Source organism: Amyelois transitella, chromosome 6, assembly GCF_032362555.1.
Source record: "Amyelois transitella isolate CPQ chromosome 6, ilAmyTran1.1, whole genome shotgun sequence".
NCBI classification, from domain to species: Eukaryota; Metazoa; Arthropoda; class Insecta; order Lepidoptera; family Pyralidae; genus Amyelois; species Amyelois transitella.
Window position 1 is genome coordinate 4,933,733 of NC_083509.1, and position 12,745 is coordinate 4,946,477.

A 12,745-nucleotide genomic window follows, 5' to 3' on the forward strand; every position below is an offset into this window, starting at 1 on the left:
ACACTTCAACTCCAAATTCCAAAACTCGGCAACCAATCTTTGAATTGTTGTATTTATAAATTTATTCAATCCAAGTTGCTAGACAACATGGATGTAAGTGCCTACATAATATCAACAATATTATGACTACATCGCTTCAGAATATAACGAGATTAACTGAGGCATTCTGATATACAAGTGATCTCTTAAAGATAAATTAACAAACAGTATCATAAAAATAAAAGTAGCCTATCTTACTTCTGTTGGACTAGTTATTATCTGTGCCATATCCATATTTTTATTTGCAATAATGTACATGAAATGAATTTATTTTCTATTTGATATTAGTATGGTATCACTGTATATTAGATTGTAAAAGTCAATGAAGGAAAAGGTAAAATAAACTTGGGTTTCTTTTTTGGCAATTTTAATCTCAATCCTATAGGTAAGCCATATCTTCAGCTGAGAGTGGACTTTCTGTTTTACGAGGACATTGACTCTGCCTATCCTCTCGTCCCTTTATGTATTACGTCTTTATCCCTACTTGGTAATGGATTATTAATTTCATAACTATACTAAAATTATAAAGCTGAAGAGTTTGTTTGTTTGTTTGACCTCGCTAATCTCAATAACTACTGGTTCAAATTGAAAAATCTTTTTGCGTTGAATAATCCATTTATCGAGGAAGGTTTTAGGCTATATAATATCACGCTGCCACCACAGCACCAAAGAAATAATGGAATATGTAAAAAAAATGGGGAAAATTATTCATCCTTGAGGGCTTCAATGATGCCCAAAATAACTATTCCACGCGGACGAAGTCGCAGGCACAGCTAGTTTATATATATATATATATATTTATAATTTATATATCATATATATATTTAGGGAAAAACACAAATTGAGCCTAAACAATTGTCTTTTTGTGTTACATATAAATATAAAATTAATTTCCCTTCTCTATAATTAACATTAACACTACATGATAACAAAAAACATTTTATAGAAACACTGTTCAGTGAAGACAAGTTGCAAATTTTTAATATTTTGTAATTGTTTTGTTTGTACTTGTGTTTTTAAATTTTTTGAATTACAAAATCGGTGATTAAGTTTCTGCTTGACACAATAAAGGTTAAAATGCGCATAGGGTGTTTATGTAAAATTTTGCTCTTCTATAAAAAAATTCCACAGATGGCTCTATTTGGAGCCGATATTGTGCAGTGACGAAGGTGACCTGGGCACCAAGTTCAGGAAGGTGGACCAGGGCTTCAGACAAGTGGCGCGGATCTTCGAAGCAGACCCTCGCCTCTCCGCCTTACTGCAGTCTTCGCGGCTGCAATCCATGCTCGACTCTATCTCGGAACAACTAGTTTCTTGTCAGTCGGCACTGAATCAGTACATTGATGTAAGGACATTGTAGTCAGCAAATTAATATTATTTTCCTATTAAAATTTCAAATCTAATTAATTTCCCTACCTAAAGAAATTTCTCTAGAAATAAGTAATGCTCTTGTACTTAATTTCTCTTTAGTAAGTTTTCTTCTTATTTTTTTTTTCCTTAAAGTACATAAATAAAATAATACATATATGAATAAAATAATAGTTTAAAAAAAACTAAAAAACTACGCTTTTATTGCTAATCAAACTAAAAAATAGAAAATAAAAATTAATGACAAAGGAATTCAGTAGTAGCAAGTCGAACAATCAGTTATAGTCAGTTGTAGTAGTAATTACCTCGGATTAAAATTATAACAAAATTAAATTTATAAACAAAACAATTTAAATCAGAGTAAAAAGCGTGGGGTGCCTGATGTAGTAAATATTAAAATCATTCTATTAGCATATATTTATGACAAGAGAGTTATGAAAATGAAGTAAAATGCACCCCACGCTTTTTACTCTGATTTAAATTGTTTTGTTTATAAATTTAATTTTGTTATAATTTTAATCCGAGGTAATTACTACTACAACTGACTATAACTGATTGTTCGACTTGCTACTACTGAATTCCTTTGTCATTAATTTTTATTTTCTATTTTTTAGTTTGATTAGCAATAAAAGCGTAGTTTTTTAGTTTTTTTTAAACTATTATTTATTTTCTATTTTTTAGTTCGATTAGCAATAAAACGGGTAGTTTTTTAGTTTTTTTATACAATTATTTTTTGGAAGTTAACACTTCTGGTATAATTATCTTACTAGAAAAGACTTTCGCAACCATGCGCTCATCGCCGGAGGTTTTCACAACTAACTTTCTTAAAGTTATATGTGGCCTGATTGGATTAAATCTCATAATATTCTCATCATCATGATTCTTTTTAAGGCGATGGGCTTGCAACCTGTCACTATTTGAATCTCAATTCTATCTTAAAGCCAAATAGCTGAACGTGGCCTATCAGTCTTTACAAGACGTTGGCTCTGTCTACCCCGCAAGGGATATAGACGTGATTATATGTATGTATGATGATTGTTAAACCCAGTTGAAAAGAATTTTATAGTGATAAATCACTGTTAATAATATTTTTGACTATCCAGCAAACGTAATAATTTTCGATTGTGGCCTTGCCAGGAATCAAACCACAAGATTAACAGGCAGATTGATACAGGAACAAAAATATTTCAAACATACCTCCACTGCCTTTACAACCAGGAACGCAACAAAGTTTATCTGAAGACATCGTGGCACTTTTGTTGTAAAATCTGTCTTTCACAAAAACAAACACAAACTTGGGACTCCTATCTCAAATAATAAGGTACTTTTTACAGGAGTCCTATCTCAAAATATCTGCACAACACAGTTAACACAGTCAGAGTCCAATCTCAGATGATAAAATCACACGAATATCCGGAAGAACAAAGCTCGACTCAACGGAAGATTCCAAACTCCAAATAACGACAAGTTATCAGCACAAAACAAAGTGCAAATAGGTAAATACACAGGCACCGGTAAAAAACAACAGAAAGAAAGTTTACAGGTGTTCGAATCGAATTCAATCAAAACTTACTGCAAAACTTATTTGACATAAAAAACTGTCACTCATTTTCCAAACGAGTATTACAGTGTTGCTATTATAAATAGGCAAAAGATACCTAATGTTAATTCAAGAATTGCATTAATATGATAAATACGTATTAAATATCGCAAAGTTCTGTAGGTAGTAACTTTATTCTTGTATTATTGTAAATTTAGTTGTTCAATTTTCATTTATTACTCTTGTTTTATTACTTATATATTTTTTATTGTTTTAAAATATTCTACTAATTCTACTATTGTTTCTAATGGTAATTCTAAATGGAGCAATGCGATGAAATAAAGAAGCCTCAGGTTAATAGTAACATTATATGGAAATATATTACATCTCTTTTTGACTCATTATACGTCAGAACTTCTTGGTTTCTTGTATGGAGATTACTGGCACTGGTGCTATCTCTGTCTCTCTTACTCTCATACGAAGGATCTAAAAATGAATTTATTAATCCTGGCAGTTTTAATAAGGACAATGAGAAACTCTTATCAAAATATTGCATTGTCATCGGTCCTTGATACGTGTGCAAAGTTCCAAGTTGATCAGACGTTTAGAAATCAGTGAAAATTAAGCTCAAAGATTCCGTTACATACATACATACATACATACATACATACATACAACCCAAGCTAATAAAAGCGTAGTAAAAATAAGAAATCACCGTGGCGGTCTATATAAATCTTCAAAAATTGGTATAATTTTTTTTAGTTACTTTTGTTCTACCCTTACTAAAATTTAAATACATAATTGAAACTCGACATTAGCTTTTTCTTTTTATTTCCGATGAAGCTACTTTTGCAATTTTGTTAATTACAAAAAGTTTCTGTCCTAAATATAAAAGTCATGTCTCGTTGTTGATACAATAAAAACTACGGCTATCTTATCATATCCACTAGAGCAGAGCTTCGAATCAGCTATTTATATAACACAAAGTATCTAATAATTTTTTCAGGAGAAACGATCAGTCTTTCCAAGATTATACTTTCTGAGTGACGATGATCTCTTAGAGCTGCTTGGTCAAGCTCGCGCCGGGGCCGAAGGTCGCGAGGTGGTGATGCAAACGCATCTTAAGAAACTATTCCCGGGCACTACTGGAGTGCGACTTGGCCCCGGAGGAATGTCAATAACTGCCCTTTGTACCCATTTTGACGAAACGTTTCAGCTGGATCACCCCGTCGATATAGATTGCCCTGTGGAGGTAATGACTCTCAGTTTACATAACTGTCAGCATTTAATGTTTTTATCTGGTCGAAATAACCAAGATCTAGGCTGTGTTAGGCTCCATTGTTCCATTCCATTTCATTCCAACGTGAACAAAGAGGTCATATGGGGGTCGGTTTGTATAATAAACTGACTTATCCATTATTAAATCAATGGGCAAAGGCAGACCCCGGATTCCTTCCATGTTACCACGTTATCTATAGTAATATTATAAAGCTGAAGAGATTTTTTGTTTGTTATAACGCGCTAATATCAGGAACTACTTGTTCGAATTAAAAAATTATTTTTGTGTTAAATAGACCATATATCGAGGAAAGCTTTAGGCTATATAACATCACGCTGAAACTATTAGGAGTGAAGAAATAATGGTGCATGTGAAAAAAATCGAGGAAAATTATCCATCCTTGAGGGCTTCAATGATGCCCAAAATAACTATTCCACGCGGACGAAGTCGCAGGCACAGCTAGTCACTAATATTAGTATCACATATGTATAACTTGGTCATATACTTAATGTTATCGGGTAGCTTTACAATCATGACAAATACATTTTTAAAATAAATAGAGATAATACAGGGTGACATTTAAAACAACTGCATCCTTTTAAACAAACACTGCACCCATGTTTCTGAGCTGTTTGAGCCTATTTTTATTTAAATTAAACGTCATCATTTTCACATTTAAAAAACCCTCAAAAACTACGTCACACGCTTTATTAAAGACCAATACTACAAAAATAAATTAAAACTAAACATGTAAATAAATTATTTTTCTAGTATCAAGATCAAGTAAAATACAGAGTTGTCGAGATCGCTCAGCTAAATGAATTGTTTCGTTGACCTCTAAATCTTACGCGTCGCTTTTCCGCCGCCCGGGGTGATATGACGTATTTAGGATCGTGGATTTTGATACTTTTATTTTTTTTCGTACTTTCTGAAATATGAATCGATATTTTTCTTTTAACGTTTTTAAATATCCTTTAGATGAGTACACTTAACAGTTAATTTTATGCAGTTGAATTAAAAGTCACCCTGTATAATTTCAGGTATGGTTAAAAAATCTAGAAATTGAGATGCGATCATCCCTAAGAAATGTGACTTTGAAATGCGTCCTCACTAATTCTTTACAAGATCAAGATCCGTTTTCGCTGCCGACGCAAATACTTTGCCTCACGCAGAACATTCATTTCACTGAGCAAGCGGAAAAAGCTATAGCCTCTAAGGACTTACATAAATTAAAGGCCAATGTAGAAAAAGAGAATTCATATTATGCATCCGCCGAGGCGGATGATGAAAGTGAACGACATAAAAGACAGGCTCTTATATTACAATGCACTTATTACATATCAGTAATATGTACGCTTATAGAAAATAATGTTGTGTCAACAAGTGACTGGTTGTGGCAAAAACAGTTGCGGTAGGTATTTGTCGATTTATATTGTGATTACTAAGTGTAAATCCAAAACCTTTTAAACTCGTTTAACAATCTAAATTACTTTAATAATACCTTTAGTATATAGAATTTATATAGAGAATTTAAAATTAATAGTCTCCATACTAAGTGGCATCAGCTATTATCGCTCAATTTGAAATGTTTAATTTTTTGCTTCGTATATTTATATTAAAAGTTGACCAAATAAATGAATTAAACTTGCTGAGAAAATCAGGTTGATCGTAAAAAACAAATGTATGTTTATTTATTAAATTTTTTTCTCTAGATTCTATTTGCTGGGTAACAAGGAAGTTATAGCCAAAATGGGTCTTGCAGAAATATCCTATTCATATGAATATCTAGGAATCAACACGGGACAGTTTGTGAGAACTGAATTAGCTGACGAATGCTTCCTGATATTAACTCAGGTAATTTATATTGTATATACTCGTATAATCATATACAAATAATCATCAATCGAAGATCTTCATTTCATTATCCCTGGTGAATCGAATTGAAATTTGACTGAAAGAAAAAAAGATGTTAATGTTATGTATCAGTATGTGAACTCATGTCATGCACTGCAACTTCAATAATTAGAAGTACGAGTACTTTTGCCTTATGGTTTTCAGTCTCTCCATTTGGGACTCGTTGGGAATCCCTTCGGACCAGCCGGGACAGGAAAAACAGAATCAGTCAAAGCTCTCGGTGGTTTAGTCGGCCGACTGGTTCTCGTATTTAATTGTGACGAAGTAAGTGCATAGATTAGTAAAGCATTTCATACATTATTTTAATCCATTTTATAATGTTTAGGTATTCTTAAACCCAAAAATTCATATCAGTTTTTCATAATACGATTCAAATTTCAAAATAAATGTTCTTAAAAAAATAAATAAAATGTCAGTTACTTAAATGGATAATTAAGTCCGCCAGTGTGATTGAACATTCAAATTCTAGGCAATGGACGCCGAATGTATGGGTCGTTTGCTAAGCGGATTAGCCTTATGCGGGGCTTGGGGCTGCTTCGACGAGTTCAACCGCCTCGATGCTGATACCTTAGCGGCTGTGGCGCATCAACTCGGCTCCTTGCTGCCCGCCATGCAGCGGAGCGCGGCCCGGCAACCCGCCGTAGCTACACTTAATGGAAAACAAGTCAGTTGTCTTTACGTTACAAGAAACCCTATAGTTGCAGCATTGTCAACACTTTCAACTAGTGTCGCAGGATAAGTGTTTAATTTTGTATTCTAGAAAAGAATAACAAAAAGACGGACTTAACTGTCTTTTCTTTTTGTTAATATACACTTGCACGCTATTTTGAGAGGCGAACGCGTGGTGTGGCAAAGTGGCTGCGACAAATCCCGTGATGCACGATTACGACGGAAGTAGTTAGTTGCTCGCAATTCTCCAGCGACCACTTCGGAAGTTTTATAACTACACTTTAGTTGTATTTAGGAATACACTATGCACTTTTCTTATCGTCAGATCGAGGTGAACCCATGGTGCGGCGTAGCAGCTACTATGAACCCCGCCGGGCGTGGTTACGGCGGACGTCGCCAGTTGCCCGCAGCCCTTCAGCGGGCGCTCCGCCCCGTGGCTATGACCGCGCCCGCGCCGAGACCTCTAGCCTCCAGTCTGCTGGCTGCACGGGCACTCCCAAAGGCTGAACATCTTGCTAGTCTGTTGTGCGATGTGTTCTCGCTTGCCAGGTGATCAATTTTGCGGGTCATGTTTTGTATTTTATCTAAAAAGTTTTATAAAATTTTAATTTATTGCTATATATTATTATTATTATATCTTATTGTGTTATAATCAGCGAGCTACTAAGCGGCCAGCGCCACTACGACTGGGGTCTCCGCGCTCTGAAGGCGGCAGTGTCGAGCTGCGGCGCGGCGCTGGCGGCGGCGCAGGCCGGGCAGCGCGCGGCGCCCGCCACGCTGCTGCGGCGGCTGCTGGCGCTCAACAAACTCTCCGAGCTCAGTCAGCGAGACGCGGACAGGTCACTGTATAAACTTGTCGCCGGCTGGTTGAGAGAGAAGCCGAGGCTTCACCCAGGATCATGATCCTAGATTGAAGTAAGTCGGGTTTTTACACGAGCGACTCCCATTCCATTAGATCATGGTTGCATCCAGTTGTCAGAATTTGCGCAGGTTCACGAAGTTTTTCCATACTGCGTTAGATGTTACATTAGCTATTAGTTACTAAATAGTGTCGCTATAACTTTAAGATACAGCAGCCACAGTTCTCCTAAGTATACTTACCTTAATTCTGCACTTAAATTATGAATTGGTCTTACATACGTTTGAATAATTACTCTACTGTTAGGATACAAATGTGTTTAATTTTAGATAAATTCATCAGAATTATCTCAGGTTTCGTCCATTTATAATCACGTCCTACATAACGTGCCAAGCAAATTTTTACTGCTAACGCTTCATATAATCCGTAATTTGACCATATAAACTTTTCTTTTCTAGATTTGAAGATATATTAACACTCGTTTTTGGCGACCCAAACAAAGAAGAAACTACCGATGATCCATTGAAGAAAGTCTTGGAAGAAAGTGTTGAAACATTAGGCTATACGCACAATGCTATTCAGGTACACTAAATTCATGAATATTTCGTTCAAACTGAACCTTGTGTGGCTATGTATTGTAATTGTTATAATTTGTTTACAGATACAAAAATGTATGCAGCTTTATGAACAGTTACAACAACGAATGGGAGTGGCTATTGTCGGTCCGCCGGGCTCCGGAAAAACTACGATTAGACAACTTTTAAAAACTGTAAGAATACTCAATTACATTATACGATTTTATTTCTTTAACATTTAATAGAGAAGCTCAGAATATAAAATAAAAAAATCAATATAACGAACAAGGCTCAAAGTTACTCAGTGAGCTTTAGTGAGGTAAGGGAGTGAGTATAAAGGTTGAAATACAATCAGAGTTGTTAGCTTTGGTGGAAGGGGAGATCTATGTCAAATGAACTGTCCTTAAACCCACCCTTGTTTTCTCAGGCTCTTACTCAACAAGGTAGAACAATCGTGGAATACGTGATCGGCCCCAAGTCAATGAGCCGTGAAAATCTACTTGGCCATATTGACCGCGATACTCGGCAATGGGCAGATGGCGTTATCTCCGCCACTGCGTTGGAGATTTCCAATCAGGGTGCAGGTAAAACAGTACACTCTTTATTATTAACTCAAGTTCTAACGAAATAAGGTGGAAAATTTTAAAAGTACAAGATCGGCCCTAAGTTCATGAGCCGCGGAAGCCTACTTGGCCGTATTGACCGCGATACTTGGCAATGGGCGGACGACGATATATCCGCCACTGCTTTGGAGATAACCAATTATTGTGCAAATATAATCTAATACTCTACAGAAACCTGATGCTGATAGTATCAGTGGTAATCAGATGATGATAATTTTTTATTGACGTAGATATAAATATTGCCACTGCTCCACCCGAAATACCGGACAAAAACGATGTATAACTGATGTGTGCTATGGATGAAATCTTTCAAATAAAAAATAATAAGTATGTATAGTTCATATAATCTCTCTCCGTCCCTCAAATCTTTGTGTGTTCCCTGTTTTTCCTCGAAATATTTTGGTAATCGAATGTTTCTGAAGCTTAAAAGCTAATATTTACAATCCTTCTGCTTATGACCTCGTGCTTTCCCAACAGCAGTGTGGTCCTGGGTGGTACTTGACGGAGACGTGGACCCAGAGTGGGTAGAAGCCTTGAATTCCGTTTTGGACGACAACCGCCTGCTTACCCTGCCATCAGGCGCGCGGCTTCATTTGACAACCGGAGTCAACTTTCTGTTTGAGACGCACGAGTTGAAACACGCCTCGCCCGCTACTATATCGCGCCTTGGCATTGTGCTGTTGAGGTGATTTAACAAAGCTCAAACTAATAAAATAATAAGAATTAATTTAATGTGCACCACAATAGGTGTGCATGTAGAAATTGTGATCATCGCGCATCAGTCTCGCTTGCAACCTGCCCTTTTAGAATTGTAGCCCGAGGTGTCATCCCAGGATCCCAGATTGCGTTATGTCAAGAATTGTCTGATGTCTGCAACTTTTACAAATAAGGCAACCTTCATCATATTGGATCATGGTTGGGTACATATTCAGTTGCCTGAGTTTCCTCTGGAAGGAATTTATTTCCAATGTGATATCTTATTTCAGCAACAAAACTTGTTGTGCCGAAGAAGCATTAGAGAGTTTACTCCGAGGCAATGAGTTTGATGATGAACCTGTAAAGATGGCCGTTCCTCTACTGCAGCAAGTCGTTAAGAAATGTTTGCACTGGTTCAATTCTCACAGATCTGATTTTATGCTCAAAATATCCAACACAAATATGGTAATGCCGTATTTTTAACGCACAAAATAGTAAGGTTTTAAAGTTGTCTCTTACACACGTTTGTCTCTTACCGTTCAACTAGTTCCGTACCGAACTATAAATCTTACATGTCATTTAGCAAATTTTCATTTAATCATTTGTGATACACGATCACCATAATTTAATGTTTAATATTAAATATATATATATATATTGAACAAATATATTCCAGGTTAAGCAAATATTGACTCAGTTTAAATATGCTGCTCAAAATGCGCCATCGCCTGTTACTCCAGAAAAAATTGTAAAACTGGCGGTACAAAGAAGCGTTGTTGGGATATTGAAGGCAAAAGCTGTTGATGCATTCTATGACCAGGTGACTTTGTGAAATGTGCATTTTGTCGCAATTAAATGATGCGTTATTCTCGTTAGAATCTTTGGTAATATGACTAACTAAAAATGTTTACTTTATAATTCGGTGAACAAAAACTGATCACAAATGTTTGATAAAATAAGTACCAAGTACTAAAGTACCGTTTCTTATACACTAACATGGTCAACAATTTTTTTTTTACTTTGCTTATATTTATTTCCTAGGCTTGTTCAGACATAGGTGGCGCCATAGGCATGTCCGTCATGAATACGGGGTCATTGACGTCGGAAGCCAGCTGGCACGGCTCCTTGTTGTTGTCGCCGCGGCTGGCCGCAAGCGAGCCGGCGCTGCGTGCTGCTTTGGCGGGCGGACAGCATTTGCTTGTGATTGGTCCTCACGCTTGCGGGAAAAAGTACGTGGTGCTAGTCTAATAGTTTATTGAGGAGGTAAAAGTTATAAATATGATTGTTAGTCCATAGTCTATCATGAAATATTATAAAGCAAAGTCGTTTCCCGTGTCTGTCCCTATATCGTATTATACAACCGGAGTAGGTTGCTAGTTTGAAAATAATTTGGTAACATTAAGAATTGGCTTTATATATCTATTTGACAGCTGTCGCAGAAAGTAAGCTGTTTTCTTGATTACTAATGGTTTTTTTTCAGCTTACTAATTGAACATGCGCTGAAGGAAACTGACTCAACTGTTATAACGATAACATGTACTCCTGTTACTGAGCCGGCCGACGTTATAGCGGAACTGAAAAGGGTTTGTACCTTCATTGTACTACTTTTGTACTGACTGAATTTATTCTCAAAACGAAGCCAGCTATGGCATTTTTATACATACATATAGTCACGTCTATATCTCTTGCGGGGTAGGCAGAGCCAGTAGTCTTGAAAAGACAGAAAGACCGCGTCCAGTTGTATGGCCTAATCTCTGCAGCTTGCTCCTAATAGTTGCAGAGTGTTATATGTGTAATATAGCCTAAAGCCTTCCTTGATAAATGGTCTATTCAACACAAAAATAATTTTTCAATTCGAACCAGTAGTTTCTGAGATTAGCGCGTTCAAACAAACAAACAAACTCTTCCGCTTTATAATATTAGTATAGATGACTGATAACATACATTTCCGTTAACATGTGTATGTACTCGTATGTTATTTCAGCACAACGTGGTGCGTGCGGGGAGGGGCGCGCGCTGCGTGCTGGCGCTGCGAGCGCTGCAGCGCGCGCGCCGCGACCGCTGGGGCTGCAGTCCGCTGCTGCAGTTTCTGCTGCAGGTTACTACTGCTATACAATCTATTTACACTACCATCCATTCTTCCGATACCTAACTTTTGTCAAAAGAACAGCTAATGTTACTTGTTTTTCCTGTATTATCCTTGTTTCCTATGGTTAAAGACAGCAAATTTCACTATCATCCATTCTCATAACACCTAACTTTTTCAAAAGAACGGCTACGTTAACTTGTTTCTCCTGGTTGTTTTAGTTTTCGATGGTTCCAGTTATATAATTTGTAGTAATATCCTTATAGCACGTACAACACCTAAATGCGTGAAGTTAACGTTGTTTAAGAAAATGCTGCAGTCCAGTGAATTACCGCTTCTTCTGCACTGACGCCTTGAAAGCGGCAGTAAAGTTAGTTTTAAGTAATTTATTTGACGTCCACCAATGTTGTGAAACCAAAAGATTTAACAATTATTAAGCGATATGAAGTATCCTATAATAATTAATGAAAATATTTTTTTTATTCATTCATTTTCAGATTCTAATAGTGACAGGATGCTAACCCATCGCCTAAAAGAAAAATGTGAAGTTTATTAATAACCTTTTCCTTGATTGACTTTTACATTCTGCATGGGAAAAGAAGCAACTGGCAGGCACTATGTTTTATTTTCGCTACCAGACCAGCATGGAAGCATGTTCTTTATTTATGTGGGTATATTCCCTTAGTCGTATATTACGACATCCATGGGAAAATATGTGTGGTAGTGGTGGATTCCACTACACCACAGAACCACTCTGCATCATTTGATGATGTATTATGGCGTATTAAGTACCTACACAGATGTCACTAAATGAGTCGTTGTTTCAGCTGATCCAGTGCGGCGGCTTCTGGAGCGTGGGAGGCGCGGAGTCCGGTGCGGCGTGGAGCGGCGCGGCGGTGCGGCTGCTCGCCAGCGCGACCGTAGCGCCGCCCGACGCCAGGCTCGCCGCGCTACCCACGCTTATATTGCCGTTAGACATTTTTGTTTACTCGTCACCTTTGGTTTAATTGTTGACCAACATTAAATTACAGCTGATTGAATGTGAACTGTGTGATTAATATTTTTTGTAGTCCATTCGTGCGTTTTAGCTATGTATC

The 12,745-nt window shown here is 36.8% G+C and overlaps 1 protein-coding gene across 1 annotated transcript in view; it reads left to right on the top strand.

Annotated features, from left to right (window-relative positions):
- The window catches only part of LOC106131050 (cytoplasmic dynein 2 heavy chain 1), a 55,349-nt gene that overhangs the window by 27,009 nt on the left and 15,595 nt on the right, over positions 1–12,745 (top strand). Inside the window, exons 26-43 of the mRNA XM_060944628.1 lie at positions 1,171–1,384; positions 3,954–4,199; positions 5,267–5,637; positions 5,939–6,080; positions 6,285–6,404; positions 6,610–6,804; positions 7,135–7,358; positions 7,466–7,648; positions 8,127–8,250; positions 8,330–8,437; positions 8,671–8,827; positions 9,344–9,551; positions 9,853–10,027; positions 10,239–10,382; positions 10,604–10,791; positions 11,043–11,145; positions 11,547–11,660; positions 12,476–12,618. Coding sequence (XP_060800611.1) covers positions 1,171–1,384; positions 3,954–4,199; positions 5,267–5,637; positions 5,939–6,080; positions 6,285–6,404; positions 6,610–6,804; positions 7,135–7,358; positions 7,466–7,648; positions 8,127–8,250; positions 8,330–8,437; positions 8,671–8,827; positions 9,344–9,551; positions 9,853–10,027; positions 10,239–10,382; positions 10,604–10,791; positions 11,043–11,145; positions 11,547–11,660; positions 12,476–12,618 — 3,159 coding nt within the window. The remainder of the gene's footprint in view (positions 1–1,170; positions 1,385–3,953; positions 4,200–5,266; positions 5,638–5,938; positions 6,081–6,284; positions 6,405–6,609; positions 6,805–7,134; positions 7,359–7,465; positions 7,649–8,126; positions 8,251–8,329; positions 8,438–8,670; positions 8,828–9,343; positions 9,552–9,852; positions 10,028–10,238; positions 10,383–10,603; positions 10,792–11,042; positions 11,146–11,546; positions 11,661–12,475; positions 12,619–12,745) is intronic.